The sequence below is a fragment of the Cherax quadricarinatus genome, chromosome 50, assembly GCF_038502225.1.
Source record: "Cherax quadricarinatus isolate ZL_2023a chromosome 50, ASM3850222v1, whole genome shotgun sequence".
NCBI lineage: Eukaryota > Metazoa > Arthropoda > Malacostraca > Decapoda > Parastacidae > Cherax > Cherax quadricarinatus.
In genome coordinates, this window is record NC_091341.1 from 16,122,750 (window position 1) to 16,144,672 (window position 21,923).

Consider the following 21,923-nt stretch of genomic DNA (forward strand, 5'->3'; position numbering starts at 1 on the left):
GCGTCTCAGGTAAGCGAGCCCGTGTCATATTTTAGACTTACATAACTTCAGGAGTTAGGGAACCCAGTGAGAAACCCCACAGTCAGAAACCCCACAGTCAGGAACCCCATAGTCAGGAACCCCACAGTTAGGAACCCCACAGTGAAGAGACGACACTGTGTCTTCTCTTCATTACTGTCAGCTGTACACCTTTGTATTCTGGTAATTGTGTTATTGCAGGAATAAAAAGCAATAGTGCTGTAGTTTAAAAAAAATGGAACCAAAATAAAACTTTATGAAAAAAAAACTCGATAAAACAGTCAAACTTGTGTAAACTACAAGACAAACAATTCAAATGCTCAGAGGCAGGCTAAAGCCGCATCAAATGTCCAATAAAACGCTCCAGAACCTTATTAGACCACACCCTTGCTCAGTGTGTAAAAGTGACGAGGAAAAACTGCACTGAAGCACTGGTTTAAATATGCACGAACGCCAGCCAATGTTGGACCTGTCAAACTAAAGCATAAATGAGGGATGGCGAGACCTTTCAATCCAACGCTCTCCTCTGTGCGCCCCTTCAAGAAAAAAGTGCTCTTATGCCAGTGAAGGGGTCTCGATTCAAGGAACTAGTGGTTCCCTTGTCTTCCTTGGGACAAGCCTAATCACTTTCCATTCCCCAGGTGCTATGGTTGGTTGGTTAATAGGGTTTAAAAACCTATCGACTACATCAGGGTCATTAAGGCTACACATAACCTTTTCACCACCAAACAAGAATAATTTTATCCATAAAACAGGGATTAAAGTAAACTCAGTAGATATACAATGAGAAATACACCTCTCGGTGTATATATCCTGTGAAGCGTTATTTGGCCACTACGTTTAGTGCTTCTCCACAAATAATAATAATAATAATAATAATAATAATAATAATAATAATAATAATAATAATAATAACAATAATAATAATAATAATAACAATAATAATAATAATAATAATAATAATAATAATAATGGGCCTGCTGAACAAGGCCACAAATATGAATGAGAAACCTTTTAATTCCGATGCTCTCCTGCGCTCGGTGTACTCAAAGAAATGCTATTTACCCCTCTCCTTCCCCCCTCCCTTTCCACCCTTTAAACACACAACGTTAATCAAGAATATTTACATGTACCCCATGTTTATTTAGGAATAAAATTATAGCAGAAATAAACTTGGCCATCTACACATGTGATGTTCTAGATTATTATTGTGTATATTATATTTTAAGGGTCATAAAGTGCCTGGGCAATAGAAGGTAGTCAGGTTTGATCTGAAGAAAATAAGAGCATCTCCAATTCCTTGGTTCAAGAACCCTCCGCTGCAACAAGGTACCCCTCCTAACATGAAGTGGTATTCTAGAGTCTCCCCTCCAACCACCACCGTTTTCTCTTTCCACGGGCAGCACCGCTTAATCGCATATTTTTTCCTCTCGTTTAACCGGACTCTTCCTTAATCTTGTAAATGGCATGGAAATTGTGGAGGTGCGCCCAAGTTACCACTGTTTTTACAGCGTGTTTCAGAGTCTGGGTTCACCGCCCCTCCCCCGCAAACAACAGCCCGACAAAGAAAGAAAAGTAAATGGATAAAACCACGGCCCACAGACAAGGAGTAAACCATGAGACAACAACAGGTAATGGAAGAAAACCACATTCGAACTGGAATAGCATTTAAATGCTCATAAAGTGGAGAGAGTAGTTGACACTTCGACGCAATGGATACCTTCATCAGCCACAACTTTTCGCCCAAACAGTGAGCTTCATCAGGATACTGGCTTGTTAAAGCCACTGGTAAAATGATGTCGCCAATGAATAACGTAACGTAAACGAACTTTATCTCAGAAGAAAATGAATACTCCAAGAGAACACTAGGACAAAGTGAATCATAAAAACAAGAAAATACTGAGACAAAATGAATCATAAAAGAAAATACTGAGACAGAGTGAATCATAAAAGCAAGAAAACAGAGACAAAATGAATCATAAAAGCAAGAAAACACTGAGACAAAGTGAATAATGGACAAACTGGATACTATTAGTCAAGAATACTTTAATCCCTAAAATATGGACTAAACTCTGAGAGCGTATACATACTGACACATTTCATGATGCATGAACGACCGTCAGGAGCAGCGAGCGACTCAGGTGTGACTCCAATTGGAGTTCGGAACCTACCGACTACACGAGGCTCATTAAGGTTGCATATTACTATTCGCCACTAGTCAAAAATACTCCCTAACCCGTAAAACTGGGATTAAGGTAAACTCTAAGGATATATACAACTCACGGTATTATTATGTAGGTACTCTAAAAGCACCTAGTCACGGCATAGACAATACTATGTAAGCATAGGAGGGTCCAGTTTATATATACAAGCATACTGTAGCCACGTGGTCTCAAGCAGCTAATATAAGGGTAGCGCCACCTAGTAACCGGGAAAAATCACTGACCTCTCAACAGGATTCCTCGAACATGAAAACAAAGGGCTTCAGCCATTGAACATAGCAGAGAGGCTTACATACAACAGATTATATCTTCCTGTTTAGTGATACACCACGCGGAACCTGTCATCCCTTACCTGGACACTGCTGGTCACAGGTCAATGGCCACTAGAGTTCAGCTAGAACACTAGTCCTTACTATTACAGGTCAAGAAGTCAGTAAGCGGGAGTTAGAGGCCAAGTGCAAAAGAGATTGCTTAACGTTTGAAGATTGATCCAACAACAATGAAGACACCTCAAAAGGTTGAGCAAGAGTAAAGAAATGGTATAATATACCGACACGATAGACACAGACAAATGCAGTATTGAGATCATTTGTTGACATTTCGCCCACGCATTGAGATTTATCGAGTTTTGTCAATAAAGGATCTCATTATATTACACGTGAGTCTGTTTCCAGATGAGCAAAAGATGGCAAGTTACACAGAAAAAGATAAAATAAGACTCAAAGTTTGATCCAGATGAATATAATTAGAAGCCCAAAGAAATCAAAGATTCCAAAAAAGAAATTCAACGGTGTAACAAATAATAGAGCAATACAGCTAAATACAGCCTGTCTCGAGACAAAATCATAAAACGTAGCAAAATAAATGTAATGCCTAGGTTATAATATATAAATTATCTAATTTCCCTTATGCAAAAATGTTAAAAATTTAACTAACCATTACAATATAGTTACTCTACAAGCCTAGTCGTAGCATAAATACTGCTATGTATGTATAAATATATTTAAAAAGCTTAGTCGTAGCATAACCACCATGTATGTAGGTATATTATAAAAGCCTAGTCGTAGCATCACCACTGCTATGTAGGTATATTTAAAAAGCCTAGTCGTAGCATAACCACCATTATGTATGTAGGTATTATATAAAAGCTTAGTCGTAGCATAAACATTATGCAGGTATATTTTAAAAGCCTAGTCATTGCATAAACATTGATATGTAAGTACATTATAAAAGCCTAAGCAATGCATAAACACTGCTATGTAAGTACACTGTAAAACCTCAGTGCATAAACATTGCATCGCTATTTACATACATTATAAAAGCCTAGTCACAGCTCATAAACATATGATATGGCCATCAACAGCAACAGCTTGGTTGACCAGGCAAGCACCAGACTAGCCTGGCGCAAGGCCGGGCTCTGGGAGTAGAAAAACTCTCTGAACTCAACAAAGTATATCAAAGCATAGTTATTGCTATATAAATACATTATAAAGCCTAGTCATAGCAGAAGCATTACTATGTAGGTACTCTAAAATAGCCTAGCCATAGCATAAACGTTTCTATGTAAGTATTCCACAAGAACCTAGTCACAGCATAGACAATACTATGTAAGTATAGGAAGGCCCAACTTATACAATAGGTTAGGTTCTGGGCTACCGCTGTAAAGTGAAAATCGCTGTAAAGTGAAACATAGCCTTTTGTTTCACTTTCAAATGCATATTAAAGCCTGATAAGATGTTTACACATTCATATATTAAGTGAGCAATAGAGCTAGGTCTAAAAAATGCATATACAGTACGCATGTTACTTCACACATTTTCGTCCTTAGCTTATAGTGAGTGGTGATTATATTTTTTTGTAGGAAGTCTGAATAAATGAAGACTGGGTATAACTGAAAACAGTTGCACTAGGGAAACGCTATAAAGCGAAGAGCTGTAAAACGGGGCCCTCCAGCACTCTACAAGAGCTTAATACTATATAAGTATTCCACGAGAGCTTAGTTATAACACAGACACTACTATGTAAGTACTCTACAATAGCTTAGTTATAACACAGACAATACTATGTAAGTACTCTACAATAGCTTAGTTATAATACAGACAATACTATGTAAGTACTCTACAATAGCTTAGTTATAATACAGACAATACTACCTGGAGGTTACCTGGAGGTTATTCCGGGGATCAACGCCCCCGCGGCCCGGTCCATGACCAGGCCTCCCGATGGATCAGGGCCTGATCAACTAGGCTGTTACTGCTGGCCGCACGCAGTCCAACGTACGAGCCACAGCCCGGCTGATCCGGCACTGACTTTAGGTATCTGTCCAGCTCTCTCTTGAAGGCAGCCAGGGGTTTATTGGCAATTCCCCTAATGCTTGATGGGAGGCTGTTGAACAGTTTTGGGCCCCGGACACTTATGGTGTTTTCCCTTAGTGTACCAATGGCGCCCCTACTTTTTATTGGGGGCATTTTGCATCGCCTGCCCAGTCTTTTACTTTCGTAGGGAGTGATTTCTGTGTGCAGATTTGGGACCATTCCTTCCAAGATTTTCCAAGTGTAGATTATGATATATCTCTCCCTCCTGCGTTCCAACGAGTACAAGTCAAGTGCTTCCAAGCGTTCCCAGTAGTTAAGGTGCTTGACAGAACTTATACGTGCAGTAAAGGATCTCTGTACACTCTCTAGATCTGCGATTTCACCTGCTTTGAATGGAGATGTTAATGTACAGCAGTATTCCAGCCTAAAGAGAACAAGTGATTTGAAAAGGATCATCATGGGCTTGGCATCTCTCGTTTTGAAAGTTCTCATTATCCATCCTATCATTTTCTTTGCACGTGCGATCGTGGCACTGTTGTGATCCTTGAAAGTGAGATCCTCAGACATTACTACTCCCAGGTCCCTTACATTATTTTTCCGCTCTATTGTATGGCCGGAGTCAGTAGTATACTCTGTTCTAGTTATTATCTCCTCCAGTTTTCCATAACGGAGTAGTTGGAATTTGTCCTCATTGAACATCATATTGTTTACCGTTGCCCACTGGAAAACTTTGTTTATATCTTCTTGGAGGTTAATGTAAGTACTCTACAATAGCTTAGTTATAATACAGACAATACTATGTAAGTACTCTACAATAGCTTAGTTATAACACAGACAATACTATGTAAGTACTCTACAAGAGCTTAGTTATAACACAGACAATACTATGTAAGTACTCTACAAGAACTTAGTTATAACACAGACAATACTATGTAAGTACTCTACAAGAACTTAGTTATAACACAGACAATACTATGTAAGTACTCTACAAGAACTTAGTTATAACACAGACAATACTATGTAAGTACTCTACAAGAACTTAGTTATAACACAGATAATACTATGTAAGTACTCTACAGGGTATTCGTAAGGAGTCTACGAAAGAATTACATCAGAGTGAGAAAAGTAGCAAAAATCTGGTATACATGTGGCAGTAAATTGTTGGAAAAGTGGTAAAAATCTTATACAAAGGTAGTATGAAAGCAGAATGAAAAAACAAAAGCAAAAAAAAAAAAATGAATCCCAAATGAAAATGAAAGCAAGCTAAGAGAGAGGGAAAATGTCCTCCGGCTTCCCCTCCCTCTCTCCCTCCCCTCCATCTTTCAAAAATAAGAAGGGGCAAAGTATCTTTTTAAGAGCTCTGGTCTGTTACAAACAAGGTTATAATGCCAACAAAAGTATAAAAGTACATATACAATGTTAGGTAACTTTATTATGGAAACGTGTAGCTCACCAGATACACGAAGCCTCCGGAAGGCGAGAAAGCCCTTGGTGAGCGAAAGGTTTTCACAAAAACGTTACCTAACGTTGCATACGTGTTACTTTTATACCTAAGGTACGGTCAGCAATTGGGTCGGGGGAGAAATAGAGATCTGAGGTCTGCGTCGTCTCTACGACCAATGTATCTCCATGACCAACGTAAGCAAGATGCAGGAGATAATGTGTAGGTAGACAGGAAACTTCTAGGGAGGTACTACCCTCCTGCTGTATGTGTGAAACGGAAGCCTGTTATTATTATTATAATCAATGGGGAAGCGCTAAACCCGTAGGATTATACAGCGCCTGTGGGAGGGGGATGGAGGGTATTCAGGGTTAATTCAGTTGTCTATATTTTATCGTATATTTCTTAATGATGGTTATCCCTCGAATACTTCTTTTTTAATTTAGGTTTGGTCTGAGACCAGATTGCCTGGGAAAGAGTTCCTAGAACTACTGACATATATATCAGATAGTAGATAGGAATGGAGAGAGAGAGAAACCCAGTCCGTAGCCCCCTTCTCCCAGTTCTCAGCTCAAGTTCCTGTCCCCAGCCGCACCAAAGTCTCAGCCCTCCATGAGGCAAGAGGAGGAGGAAGAGTAGGAGGAGGAGGGTCGCCCGGGGGGTCGGGGCCCCCAGGGCTAGGAAGAAGTAGGTGGATGAAAGCATCCTGGCCTCGGGGTGTTTGCCTCGACCAAATTGACATTCTTGCAATTTGACTGACTTTCTCGTGGATTACGAAAACGAAAGGACAGCTACAGGGCTACGAGGAGGAGGAGGAGGAGGAGGCGGAGGAGGAAGAGGAGGAGGAAGAGGAGGAGGAGGAGGAGGAGGAGGAGGAGGAGGAGGTGGAGGAGGAGGAGGAGGAGGAGGAGGGGAGGAGGAGGGGGAGGAGGAGGGGGAGGAGGAGGAGGAGGAGGAGGAAGAGGAGGAGGAGGAGGAGGAGGAGGAGGAGGAGGAGGAGGAGGAGGAGGAGGAGGAGGAGGAGGAGGAGGAGGAGGAGGAGCCGTAGTAAAGGGGCAAAACAAGGGGGAAAATACTGGGACGGGGGGCAACGAGGGGTTGATGAAAGGGTGGGGAAAGACGATGATGAAAAGTAGAATGAGCGAACACGAGGGTAAAAGGGAGGTTGGAGGAGGCAGACGAGGCAGGAATGGAAGGAGGGGAAAAACGAGGGAAGGGAGGGGAAATACGAGGGAAAAATGAGGGAAGGGAGAGAGAGAGAGAGAGAGAGAGAGAGAGAGAGAGAGAGAGAGAGAGAGAGAGAGAGAGAGAGAGAGAGAGAGAGAGAGAGAGAGAGGGAGAGGTGGAAGACGCAATGGCCTAGCTGCCATCAGTATACGATACACCTCACTCATTCACATCGCCATGCACATATAATCTCCCAAAAGGGGATACCTATAGTACTAAGTTTTACAACATTTTTCGTTTTCTGTTCTCTAAAGTTCCCGTGCGATACAATGAGGTTTCTTCCGATCGGCCTCAAATCTTCATGCTGCTATATGATACTTAGAGGAAAGCTCGCACTGGTACTCAAACAACCAGTTTGAGTATAATAAACCTTCTCCTCATGAAGGGCACCAAGTTCGATAAGGAAAATACAAAAATCAGTTCCCAGGATGATCCATCAGTTGCTTCAATATCTTAATAAACTGTCAAATGTGTTTGATGTCAACAGAGAATCTTCGACCTGAGACGTTGTGCAGCGGGTCCATCCCAACACACGGCAAACACAAGATCACGCGGAAAACATGAGTTTCATTCCGTTGTCTTCTCTTATGGATTCCTGTTGAGGGAAACACACGAGCGTGGGATACCAGGCAGTGTTCTGTTCGTCAGGGACACAAGACAGTGTCTCCTAACACGGATCGTAATCAGATAATGACCTGTTAAGTGGATAAGTGTTGCGAACCTAGAAAGCTTGATTACCAAAATTGTAATATTGTAATAAGCATCCGCTGGCATACCCCGAATATATTTTTCTCCCACTGAAAACGCAAAGGAGACAACAGAACATATATATAACACTAGGCCTGTTTCTCAGTGAATATATGCTGAGATTTTACTTTAGTCTTTAAGGATTAAAGTATTCAGTATACACATTAACTCCCTGTGGTGACTTTCTATACCTCCTTCATTCCTTGTGATAACTCCCCCCCTCCTTTCCCCCTTTTTGATCTGTGGTGACATCCCGTCATTGAAAGGTTCCTAATACCTGGGGTCTTTGAAGGGCTACTCATAAAGGCCCAACATTATATATGTCGTGCCGAATATGTAAAACTGGTCATTTAGCAAGAACTCATTTAAAATTAAGTCCTTTTTAAAATTTTCTCCTATACGTTTAAAGATATATATTTTTCATTAATGTTGATGTATAAATTTTTAATTTTGCACCAGAAGAATCTTAGAAAACTTACCTAACCTTATTATAACAAGAACAATTTATTTTAGCCTAATCCAACGAAATATATTTTAGATTTGTTTACAATAATTTAATACTAAACAAACACAGTAAAATATATTTTTTTCGTTAGGTTCAGAATGATTTTGGCAAAATTATTGCATACACAAATTTTCGCTTGTCCTATATGGCAAGATGAGCGTTGCTATTTAAGCCAAGATCGCAAGTTCTGCCTATTCGGCACGACATATATATATATATATATATATATATATATATATATATATATATATATATATATATATATATATATATATATATATATATATATATATATATATATATATATATATATATATATATATAATATATATATATATATATATGTTTCAGAGCCTTTGAAAGACTCATAATTATTTATGGGCAAACAAACTGGTTTCAACATCTTAGAAAGGGCCTTCATTGTTTACAGTATGCGTAAGAGGTTTCCAGGCCTTTGAAAGGTCCATCATTATGTACAATATATGTACAAAGCTTCAGCGTTCTTGAAATCTCCATTATGTATTCACAATAGGTTTAGGCATGTTTGAGAGGCTCATCATAAAACATACTCACGAGGTTACTTTCTCTTTGCAGGTTTCCTGAGAGCAGACTAGCGCGGCTCTTCAACGGCTCCATCCCCATCGTACTGGACTCCCTGAAGCAGCACTACTTCATTGACCGAGACGGCAAAATGTTCCGCCACATCCTGAACTACATGCGTCACGGCAGGATGCTCCTTCCAGACGACTTCACCGACCACGATCTCCTCCTCGAGGAAGCCAGATACTTCGAGATCGACGGTAGGGCTTCTTTAGTTTGTGTAGCAAGCTTTACAGAGTAAATCTGAATTATTAGTCTTCTTCCGTTAGAGAAACAAGATTTACACGACAAACCTTAATTTATCGAGTTTTCTTCTGTTAGAGGCAAGATTTACATGGCAACCTTAATTTATCGAGTTTTCTTCTGTTAGAGGCAAGATTTACATGATAACCTTAATTTATCGAGTTTTCTTTTGTCTGAGAGGAAGACTTACACGGTAAACCTTAACTTAGTCTTTTGATTAAAAGATTGATTTATATCTTTGCTTAGAGAAAACAGTTTAGAAATAAAGGTTTTTTCTACAAGGGCATCCACCTCTAATAGGGCAAGAGGTGTCTGGAGACGCCATCTTTTGGGTCTATTTCTTCTCCTTTCCCCTACTATTCATTTTAGTTCCCTTGTAGTCACTGGACTTTTCCTCACTACAGTAACAATAACATTACAAACTCGCGTCCAGATACCGCTGAGTTAAATTTAAATTTAAAAGGCAATTGTGTTGTTATAAATAGTTGGAACACCTTGTACTAACACTACGATATATATATAATATTATATACGTCAAACTATGAAGGCAAAGTCTGCTCCCTTTTCTTATAAAACAATGACTTTTCAGCCAAGTCGGAAGCAAACTTATTATTGCAATAACTGAACTAATAAATTTACCTATCACGCAATTAATATGCTGCATCAGTATTAAATAATATAAACTATATTATGACTGTCCTAAGAAAGGTTAGGCAAAAATTAAGGTAAATTATATCACGTTAATTTTAGCAAAGTTATATAAACTTGCTAAATTGTTTTGTTAAAAGATAAAATGAAAAAGGTTGTATATCATGTCAACTCATAAATATCTAGATCGTAAAATTTAGTTTTGGAAAAGCTCAGTCTTAGGGTGGTTCAACTTGTTTAATCAAATACTCCTCAGAAAAACACCCGATATATATACATATCTGGAGGTACATGAATGTTAAGAATTTCAGTAAACAATGTCTTGTCAAGCGGTGGGAGAGCCTCGAGCAGGCGATCTCATACTATATGTACTATTTACTAGTCAGTCGCTCTGCCAACACCGAGACGATTCTCTACTGTTAGAGTAACGAATATCTGTCGGCAGAGCGACGAAACTGTACTCAATGACGCGCCTCCGTGGCCAATGATGAAACTCTGTGGCTAATGACGTACCTGTGGTCAATGACGGACCTCAATGGGCAAAAGCTCTGTAGTCAGAGGCTCGTCAATACGAACCACAGAGGCGCTGTGGTTTGTGGCTCGTCTATTCCTTGAAAAGTTTTAGTAATGTGTTTCTGCTATTCCATTATATTTGCAATATTGTATTGTCTACTTTTCCTCCTTAGTGTTACAATTTTGGGATATATTATTGGTGGTGGTGTCCCTATGTATTACTGCTTCTACACTCTACCCCACTATAACCCCTCTTACCCACTACAACTCTGCGCCATCACACTCCTCATACCCACTACAACTATGCCCCACCACACCCCTCTTACCAACTACAACTCTGCCCCACCACACTATCACCCTTTACTGTTAACATCACCTCTCCAACACAACCCCATGCACCACCTTACCAACACCTCTCCAACATAACCCCCTCCATCACCTTTCCAACATAATACCCTCCACAACCTCTCTACCTTACAGACAGCTAAGAGAGTTAGCTTTCCCGCAGGTCTGGTGAAGCAGGTGGAGGAAATGAAAAAGGCTCGTCAGGAGGCACGCAAGTCCTTGTTGTCGTCGTCACACTCGTCACAGTCATCTTCGTCATCATCGTCGTCACACTCGTCCGTCAGACACAAGTCACTCGTCAATGGAATCAAGAAGGAGGACGAGAGCCACGGATACGACGTGAGTCTGTGTCTGTCTGTCTTTGTCTACATCCGTCAGTCTGTATGTGTGTGTCTGTCTTTACTTACCTAGCTGTGTTCGTAGGAGTCGAATCATAGCTAATGGTCCAGCCTCTCAACTCTTATCGACCAATTTCACTAATCTGTGCCCTCCAAGACTTGAGCCTATGTTCTTTTGAAGCTGGGTATAGTGTTTTCATCTACCTCTGCATTCCACTTAATTATGACCCCAAGACTGAAAAGGTACTACCTGGAGGGTATTCCGGGGATCAACGTCCCCGCGGCCCGGTCCACGACCTAGCCTCCCGGTGGATCAGGGCCTGAACAACCAGGCTGTTACTGTTGGCCATCCTTGTGGTTCATCTTTTGTCCGTCTGTTTCTCTGTTCTTCTTTGTATCGGCCGTTTCCTATCATGGTAGGTTACCCAAAGAAGAAAACATTTTCCATCACTTGTCCTCATGCTGTCTTTCCAGAATGACACAGTCACGAGCCACTAATGATCTACCGATTTACAACATCCCAACACCACTTAAGAACTGTGTTATATATTCCAACTCCATAATTCAAGCTCGGCTAACAGGTTTTACTGAATCCCCTCATAGATTTCCACATTCACACTACTCCGACAAGTCATAATCTCATATACAACGAGTCACCACCTTGATCTAACACTCTCACACAGGCCTCTTGGATGCTCGGAGCCCTACCTCTCTATGTCCCTACCATCACCTATTTCTCATTCTATCCGTCCCGTATTTATTCATCCTCTTTGTCAGCCTTGTTCCAGCCTTTCTATCTGGCCAAATATTCTCAATAAACCTTCCGCTCTTTAGATTATACTCTTCATGTTCATGTCTACCGTTCTGAGACAGATTTATCTTCAGTCTGCCGCAAGCTTATGCACAGTGGCATATACATTCATACAATTTAAAATCTATTAAGAGAAGTGTTCTCGTTTCTGTCTTCCTCTGCGCCTTAAACATCTGTGATTCCCAATTTCTTAACTCTGAAGCTTTCACTTTTTGCAGTTCATTCTCTTGTCTTAACTGTCATAAACTTTGTCTACTCTCATGTTAAACAAACGTAACTTCTCATTTGAAAACTCCTTTATTATGCCTTTCCCTATATTTCCAATTTACAAAATTTTGATAACATCTTTCGTCCTTTGGATATTAAACTTGCATATCGACAAACTGACACACTTCGTAGCTATATGGTTGATACTTCTCTTTCCACTGATACTTTCGGTGTTTCTTCTATTCCCTGCTTCCCTTGCTCTCTCCAATACATCGGTGAAACTGGCCTCTCCTTTTCAGACAAATTCTGAACACAAATAATTAGGGAGGAAACGCTAAACCCGTACAGCGCCTGGGGAATAGAACACGAGAGAAGTGTTTACCATGCTGACACTAACAACGATTTTTTCTGATATTTCAGACGTCACAGCTCTGTCATAAGCCAGTCTGCCAAAACTATCTATGCCTCTTCTAGCATTCACAAGTGTTTATTGACTCAGCCTTAAGACACATTCTTAACATGAATCTTATTCCCGATTTTATTTGAAGAACGACAAACTCTTAAATAAAATATACCCAACTGAACCCTTGCTCATCTTTTTGTCAGGGACTTATTTTCTAAGTTTCTGTGTATCTATGTCTTCTCCACAAGATGAATATGGAAACCAAAGTAAACAAGCTACTTGGGCGTCAGGCAAATATATATTTCTTATATCCTGAGTGAATTCCTTCGCCGCTGCCAACGTTGGTTTCTATATGAGGATAATTATCAGATTTTTGTTCTTCACTTTTATCCTTATATACATCTACTATAATAAATGATGCTTTTAACATTTCTGTGCAGCCATTTTTTTTTCTTATTCATCCAGGTGACATTTGTTTCTGTGAGGTCATTTATGAGAGGTATCTGTTATATTTCGTCTTCGCTTTTCATCCTTATATGCTGACAAAAATAAATCTATTTGGTCTGTTTTGAACGGAATGATTTATTTATTCCGTTTAGTACTGGGGTGACTTGCGTTCTTACTCTTGTTCCGTCCAGTACTGGTAGCTGACTCAATTGTGAGTGTTCTTGCAGAGTTAACTTCTATGTATGAATGACCCACTGGGTATCCCATTGTCATATAGCCGTCGTTTACCACCTGTTATCTCTCTGTTTTATTTTGTCTAGTTTATCCTTGCATTTGGCTTACCGCTCCATTAAATCTGTTCTGAAAATGGGATTTGTGTGTGTGTGCATTATTTGTTGCTGTATGCGTCTATAACATGCTTTACGCTTTACGCAAACTTTTGGGAATCTTAGATCATAGATTCGCCCAACTTCGAGTGTCAGGTTAGCTCATGAGGGTGAAAGTACCAACATTAATTTTTTCCCAATGATAGTGTCCCCATTCTTAACATAATTTATGCATTTCCTGACATGGATATCGTCATTTCTTCCCTTTTCTGGTTCCAGTTTCCATAGTTGCATATTACCATGACACAGGAGGAGGCATGTGCTACAACCACTGGGAGCTTTAGAATTAGAGGACAAACTAGACAATGAATACGGGACACTGTTAGCATAGCTCTGTTCCAATGATTACAAAGAGGTAATCACATCTAGGTAATATATTCGTATCTCTGTCTCCCTATCAGAATGCTTCTCATTCACTCACTTCTTCTCTCCCCAAAACTCACTACTTCCTCACTAAACTCCCCAGATGTCTAATTTCCTGCCTCCTGCTACTGCAGGTGATCGCCCTCAACATCTGCCCGGACCTCGGGGAGCGAGTGATGCTCTCCGGGGAGAGGTGTGTCATCGAAGAGCTTTTTCCAGAGGTGGCCCAAGCCATGATGGATGCCCGTTCCTCCCTCGCCTGGAACCACGACCATCGCTTCATTATCAGGTACTGCCCAAGAACCTATCCCTGGAACTCACACAATCAAAGGGTATATATACCGAGATACGTCTAAGTGTATTAAACGCTTAGAGTTTACTGTAATTCCTGTTTTATGAATCTGAAGCATTATTGACTGGTGGTATACCGGTAAACTGTAGCCTTAATGACCTCTCTTGCATGGCTAAGATCAGCTCAAGTTCGGGTGTTGTCAGAGGGCCGTCAGGATGGGACAATTAAAAACACACACTAGAGACACTCCAGGACACAAGAAGCATATGTATGCAAATTTACATGTGACCTGGCTGGTGAAAAGTGGAGAAAATCGTCGTAGCTTTAAGGAAAAGTTCAGTTTGTGTACCGAGTTACTCATGAGTGGAACAAACTGCCAAGTTGCATCATTGAAACTAATATCTTAGTTTTCGAAATGTATGAGCGAACATAGTTGTGTGAGAAGGTTCTACCTGTTATATCAATAGACATACTACTACTCTCCTCTATTCTTATCTTCTTATCGTTTGTGAACTAGATCGGCTGCTGGAATGTAGAACACTGAATTGTACGTAGACATTCCACCTGATGTTGGGTTTAGAACCGACAAGCGTGATTTCCGTGATCTTTCCTGTAAAAATATGGTATTTTGAACTTGAGAGTCCATCCACTTGATACTGTGTTAACCTTGTTGCACGTATTCGAATACTGCTCTCAAGTGTTCTAGTGATTCTAATGTTCAAATTTTGTAAACCCTGGTGTGTAGGAGAGGATAAAAATTTTTTCTTTTTTTGTTCAAGAAAAATGTTGTTCGTTGATGTTTTGTGTGCATGTCTGGTGGTATGGGATGCTAATGCACTGACTGAGTTCCTTTCCGTTTTTACTTTTGTCGTTGTAAAAAATATTGTTACCTGGAGTATACCTGGAGAGGGTTTCGGGGATCAACGCCCCCGAGGCCCGGTCTGTGACTACGCCTCATGGTGGATCAGGGCCCGATCAACCATGCTGTTACTGTTGGCCGCACGCAACCCGACGTACGAACCACAGCCCGGCTGGTCAGGTACTGACTTTAGGTGCCTGTCCAGTGTCTTCTTGAAGACAGCCAGGGGTCTATTGGTAATCCCCCTTATGTATGCTGGGAGACAGTTGAACAGTATTGGGCCCCTGACACTTATTGTGTTGTCTCTTATCTTGCTTTTCATTGGGGGGATGTTGCATCGTCTGCCGAGTCTTTTGCTTTCACAGGGAGTGATTTTCTTGTGTAAGTTTGGTACTAATCCCTCTAGGATTTTCCAAGTGTATATAATCATGCATCTTTCCGCCTGCGTTCTAGGGAGTACAGAACTTCAAGCGTTCCCAGTAATTGGGGTGTTTTATCGCAGTTATGTGTGTCATGAAGGTTCTCTGTACACTTTCTAGGTCAGCAATTTCACCTGCCTTGAAAGGTGCTATTAGTGAGCAGTAATATTCCAGTAGTTGTACTAGACTTCTTCTCCTGGTGTTAAATGTGCCAAGTAACTATTAGACCAATTCTTCTGATCTAAACTATACAATAACTGCACTATGTAGTTTCTCCTGATTTAAACTGTGTAAAGTATCTGTACTAGGTCAATTATCCTGGTCTAAATCGTGTACAGCAGCTACCCTAACCTGCTTTTTCCTGTGGGAGTTTTGCATCTTGTGTCGCTCGTTAGCTATTATTGCATATATATATATATATATATATATATATACATGTACATATATATATATATATATATATATATATATATATATATATATATATATATATATATACATGTACATATATATATATGTTATAAGCATTTAAATGTATCAAGACTTACTTGGAGTGTGTCTGAACTGTGTTCTTTGCTTCACAGGTTTCCCCTCAACGGCTACTGCAAGCTTACCTCGATGCAAGCTATCCAACGACTCCTCAACGCCTCCTTCAGCCTGGTCACCAGCAACGGCGGCGGCGTCGAGGGACAGCAATTTTCGGAGTACCTCTTCTGCAGGCGGACCGTGCCCCTGTGATCATGCCCCGCCTCAACTCCTAGATAGAACTACAGAAAAAACAAACAGAAAGAAGTGTCAGAAACAAGAGGGAGATGGAGATAGAGAGGGAGAGTTCATAAGTAGAGTAAGAAGTACTGAAATCTTTATGGTGATGTAAAGTAGAAGAAGGAAGAAAAGAATAAGAGTAGTACGAGAAAAAAAAAAGAGAAGAGAAAGATAAGTACGAGGAGAAAAAATAGTGAGAAAAAGTAGGAAGAGGAGACGAAGAGTGAAAATGGCGAGGGCTTCTTGGGATTCTCAAGTTAGCAATATATTCGAAAATATTCGCTCAGCATTCATCCCTCCTCTCTATCCCCCACACAAGTTCCCTTTCCAGTATAAATCACATGAATTTCTAAAACAAGAAAATGGCAACAGTCCGTTTATTTTCTAGAAAAAATTACCAGTGTATTGATTGTAAGACAATTCTTGTAAAAAAAATCTCTGTTGGATGAAGAGGTGAGCTTAAGTGTGATGTTTTGATATATTGGTTATACTAAAATGTTTTTTTACAAATCTTTTATTGATAATGACCGTAGTTACTATGGAAACATTGATGTTTACTATTCTGTTGATTGTGAGGTTGAGAATGGTTATGGAAAGTGTGGGAATCAACCTACTAAGGTGTTGATTCCGACTACCTGAGTCGATGACGACTGTAAAGCCGATGACTGAACCGTTTACGTTAGGTGACTGTAAAATGATGTTTATGAGAATCATGTTCCTGGCCACCGGGTTCAACGTGGATTCTTCTGTGCCATGCTTTGTACACGCTGTCGGTTCCCGAGGCTATACTCTGCAGACCTACTCAGTGTCCTCATCCTTGCCTTCCCATACAACCTCAACACTACACCATATCCTTAACATCTTCCAAAAATTGACCCTGACAGACAGCAGCTGACACTTCAAGCGTTACTCTGACATACTACAAACGTTGCCCTGAAGCATTATAAAAGTTTCTTCAGTATACTACGAACGTTACCCTCCTTGACATACTACTGTACAAACGTTGCTCTAACATACTACAAAGGTTGCCCCAACATGCTATAGTTTCTCGATGGACTACAAGACGTATTCCAAGTATAGGTCTCTACATACTACGAAAGTTACCCCCATATTTTCTGTAAATGCTCTCCCGACATATTCCAAAAACGTTGTGTTCCGACTTACTCCAACCGTTGCCCGACACCCTAAACTTGTGGGCCACTACCGCAACTTAGCCTTGGGATGACACCAGTCAGTTCAGCTTGAAATTTTCCCTTCAAGTTAATCGCTCCAAGGACTGAGTAGCTACACTTACAACTGAGTGAGTCTGCAGACGCCGTCCAAGGGACTGTCTCGCCAGGCCCGACAGTGTTCTGCCAAGTGAATCAGGATAACAGCATACTTTTAGGGAATATTTGTAAAGAAATGATTTTTAGCTTAGAGTTTTGGGGAGGCGCGGGAGAACGGGTCATGCTCAGCTGGGGAGAACAACACTCGTCCTAAGATGGAAGCATTTTAATTTTTTTAATGTGTAATAAGTAAATCATTATAAAACATTCACAGTTTCAATTTGTTTCGACAGTTTAATTGTTTTCTGTGTTTTCATTTCTAATTTTCTGTTGCTGCAAAAGTAATTTTTTTTTTAAATTTAACAAGTATCATTATTTTTCAACCTTATAACTTGGAAGGTTAAAGAGGAAACTTGCTTGGTAATTGTAGAGGTTCATCTGGGTAACCACCGTGTTGACTCCCATCTCGGCTGACATCGTTTCCCGCTAACCACCCTTCAGAGTTTTATTGTGCCATACTTAACAGGAGGCTGACCACTTGGGGGCGGGGTCAACCAACTTACCTAATCACCCTCGCATCCTTCAGGCGTCAAGTACGTGTCTTGTGGAAGTGAGTTATAAGTGCAAGACGCACCAGAGGAGCATGCTGCTCCTAGTGTGTCCACCTTCACAACATAGACATTTTGTTTAACAATGTTACATGTAGCCTCTTTCATTACTGTTTTCTTTCACGTCCCGCATATTGGCTTGACCCCAGCCCTTAAGCCTGCCCTCTCACCTGCCGCCAGTGACCCCATGAGCCATGACCCTCCAAGGTCAGGTCAGGGCGCAGTACAAAACAGAGGTCGAGGCAGGTCAGAGTCGCCTCATGAACTAATGTACATAAGAAAGGTGGTGTATTTTTTTTTTTGTTTTTGTTGTTGCATCAAAACATGCTAGTGATGCGAGACAGAAGCACTCACTAAAGAGGTTACTGCCTCTCAATACATGATATTATTATGACAGAGAAAGAGTCTGAGGGGTGAGGTTACATGCAGGATGTCCTGATGATTCATTATGTTTCTCATGTGTCTTAAATACCACCACAGAGTGTTTCCCATCACCTGGAAAATGAGTGTCCTTACCCCATTTACTTCAGTGAATCATTAGGCCTGAATATTATGTATCTCTCACTGAATTATTTGAGATAACTGTTAGCTCTCTCACGAAATCATCTCTCACTAACCCACTGGGTCTCAACGTTAACAATCTCTCACTAACCCACTGGGTCTCAACGTTAACAATCTCTCACTAACCCACTGGGTCTCAACGTTAACAATCTCTCACTAACCCACTGGGTCTCAACGTTAACAATCTCTCACTAACCCACTGGGTCTCAACGTTAACAATCTCTCACTAACCCACTGAGTCTAAACGTTAACAATCTCTTATTAACCCACTGAGTCTAAACGTTAACAATCTCTCACTAACCCACTCAATCTAAACACTAACTCCCACTAAATCAATGGGTCTGAACATTATCTAATAAATACTCGAATATAAATGATCATTCAACAGACGTCAGAGCCTTCACAGAGATATTGAACTACCGTTTAATTTCCTTCTCACACTTACGTTTCTATAATAAGTAACTGGTTTTATTTATTTTCATACTGAATCATTATTTTACTCTAAAGTGGATTCAAAGTTCAGCTAAATACACTTGGCAAACCTATACCACTGTTAGGTCTCTCTGTTTATTGTTTGCGCGCTAAAGTGATCAACATTGTAACACAAAAATTCATTGTAATTCCCATGAACATTTTTAAACACATAGGACGTAGCACCAACAATATATGACAAAAAAAAAAACTAATATGAATAACTAAGATTTCAGAGAATGTTTCACTCTTAAGCAGAATTTTTAAGGTCATGAGGAAGCTCTTAGAGCCAAATGTTCTCCAGTTTTTTCTGCGTTAAAGTGTCTTTGTACACGCCACAGCGTGTCTGATTAACAAAATAAAAAGTCCTGTAGTATTCACATGGGGTAGAGGAAAACTTGTGGTGCATGTGATGAAAATGTGGAGAAGTGTCTTGTGATTCACTCTGTGGTGGCCAGCGAGACATAATAATTGTTTCCTATGTAAATATGAGCCAGATACATGCTCAGGAGCATGAGCCAGGTACATGCTTAGGAGGATGAGCCAGGTACATGCTTAGGAGGATGAGCCAGGTACATGCTTGGCAGCATGAGCCAGGTACAGGCTCAGGAGCATGAGCCAGGTACATGCTCAGGAGCATGAGCCACGTACATGCTTAGGAGCATGAGCCAGGTACATGCTTAGGAGCATGAGTCACGTACATGCTTAGGAGCATGAGCCAGGTACATGCTCAGGAGCATGAGCCACGTACATGCTTAGGAGCATGAGCCAGGTACATGCTTAGGAGCATGATCCAGCATTACGAACACATCAGGACTTCCTGCATCGTGACAAGATACTCCAGAGACGAACACAGAACGTGCTTTTCCGGGGATGCTATTCTGACCACTCCAGAAACGAACGCAGGATCCTGGTATTTCAGACACTTCAAGGACGACCCCAGATTGCTCTATTCCAAACACTGAAGAGTGTGGTGAAGCACTCGCCCATCAACATTTCTGACCAAAGGTGTCTGACTCCCTCCAGTCTGTCAACATGTCTGACCAAAGGTGTCCGACTCCCTCCAGTCTGTCAACACGTCTGACCAAAGGTGTCCGACTCCCTCCAGTCTGTCAACATGTCTGACCAAAGGTGTCGGACTCCCTCCAGTCTATCACCATGTCTGACGTTACCCTTGCTTCTTGTCACTCACCCAACCATTCTTAACGCTTACTGACCAATATTACATTTCTAAAGCGGTACTTGATCCAAGAAGGTGCGGCCATGTGTACTTGGTCAAGTAAGTTACAGTGAACACAAACAGTATCCAACAGCTGTTCAACAGTAAACTACAGTAAGCAAACAGTATCCAACAGCTGGTCAACAGTAAACTACAGTAAGCAAACAGTATCCAACAGCTGGTCAACAGTAAACTACAGTAAGCAAGCAGTATCCAACAGCTGGTCAACAGTAAACTACAGTAAGCAAACAGTATCCAACAGCTGGTCAACAGTAAACTACAGTAAGCAAGCAGTATCCAACAGCTGGTCAACAGTAAACTACAGTAAGCAAACAGTATCCAACAGCTGGACAACAGTAAACTACAGTAAGCAAACAGTATCCAACAGCTGGTCAACAGTAAACTACAGTAAGCAAACAGTATCCAACAGCTGGTCAACAGTAAACACAAACAAAGTTGAGAGAAGCTTAAGTGGTTTTGGCGACACATGGTTGATTGGATGGTTAATGAGGTTTAAAGCCTATCTACGACACGAGGACCATTAAGGGTGCACAGTAACCTTTTCACCACCAGACAAGAACATTTCAATCCCTAAAATAGGGATTAAAGTTCACTCTCAGCATATATACACACTGAGACATGCATCACAGACACGCATCCTGACACATAGCAGCCAACTCTCGTCACCAGCGTGTGTGGGGGTTACCAGTGTTTTAAGGGAATAACATACATCCCGCACTGCCAAGTTTAAGTTCATTATTGGATGTTAACCATATGTAAAAAAACAAAAATGGTTAATTTACGTTAACCTAAACTAACAGAGGGAAAAACCATTCGTTTGGAGGACACGTTGACTAGGAAGTAGAATTATGTGCTTACTGATGTATGATCACCTGGAGTCAAGATTGGCGCCGCTTGGCGTCAGATCATCTGGCGCCAACGTAGGCGCTGCCTGGTGTACAATTACTTAAGTCAAGGAAGGCACTGCCAGACGTATGATTATCTGGATTCAACACAGGCGTTGCCTAGTGTACGATTACCTGGAGTCAAGGTAGGCGCTGTCTGTTGTACGATTACCTGGAGTCAAGATGGGTGCTGCCTGGTGTACGATTACCTGGAGTCAAGGTAGGCGCTGTCTGGTGTACGATTACTTGGAATCAAGATGGATGCTGCCTGGTGTACGATTACCTGGAGTCAAGGTAGGCGCTGTCTGGTGTACGATTACTTGGAATCAAGATGGATGCTGCCTGGTGTACGATTACCTGGAGTCAAGGTAGGCGCTGTCTGGTGTACGATCACCTGGAGTCAAGGTAGCCGCTGCCTGGTGTATGAACATCCCTGAGGACTTAGCTTGTTTACTGAACAAATCAAGATGGTGCCATGAGGAAGGCAAGCTAACAGTCCAGATTGACCCAAAAACAAACACACACACACACACACACACACACACACACACACACACACACACAAAAACCACACACACACAAAGTATGGTAGAAACACACATGGTGCAGAAACAAACTTTTATTACATGGCAGATTTTGCTGTGAGTGGAGTTTTTTCATGAGTTTATGAAGCTTCCCCCAGAGTGAAACGTAGTTTACAGTTCTGCCATGCACCAAGTATCTTTCTATCATTCTTGTTGGCAATACCGGCCATCCAACACCACATGACAACATCAA

General features: G+C 41.0%; 1 protein-coding gene across 5 annotated transcripts in view; it reads left to right on the forward strand.

Moving 5' to 3' along the window:
- twz (BTB/POZ domain-containing protein twz) overlaps positions 1-21,715 on the forward strand; it is a 304,566-nt gene extending 282,851 nt beyond the window's left edge. For all 5 annotated transcript variants that reach the window (XM_053786127.2, XM_053786126.2, XM_053786125.2 and 2 more), the window contains 4 exons: positions 9,070-9,275; positions 10,988-11,163; positions 13,914-14,068; positions 15,934-21,715. In XM_053786127.2, the coding sequence (XP_053642102.1) occupies positions 9,070-9,275; positions 10,988-11,163; positions 13,914-14,068; positions 15,934-16,087 (691 nt within the window). In that variant the 3' untranslated portion in view covers positions 16,088-21,715. The remainder of the gene's footprint in view (positions 1-9,069; positions 9,276-10,987; positions 11,164-13,913; positions 14,069-15,933) is intronic.
- Positions 21,716-21,923: the final 208 nt, after the last annotated feature.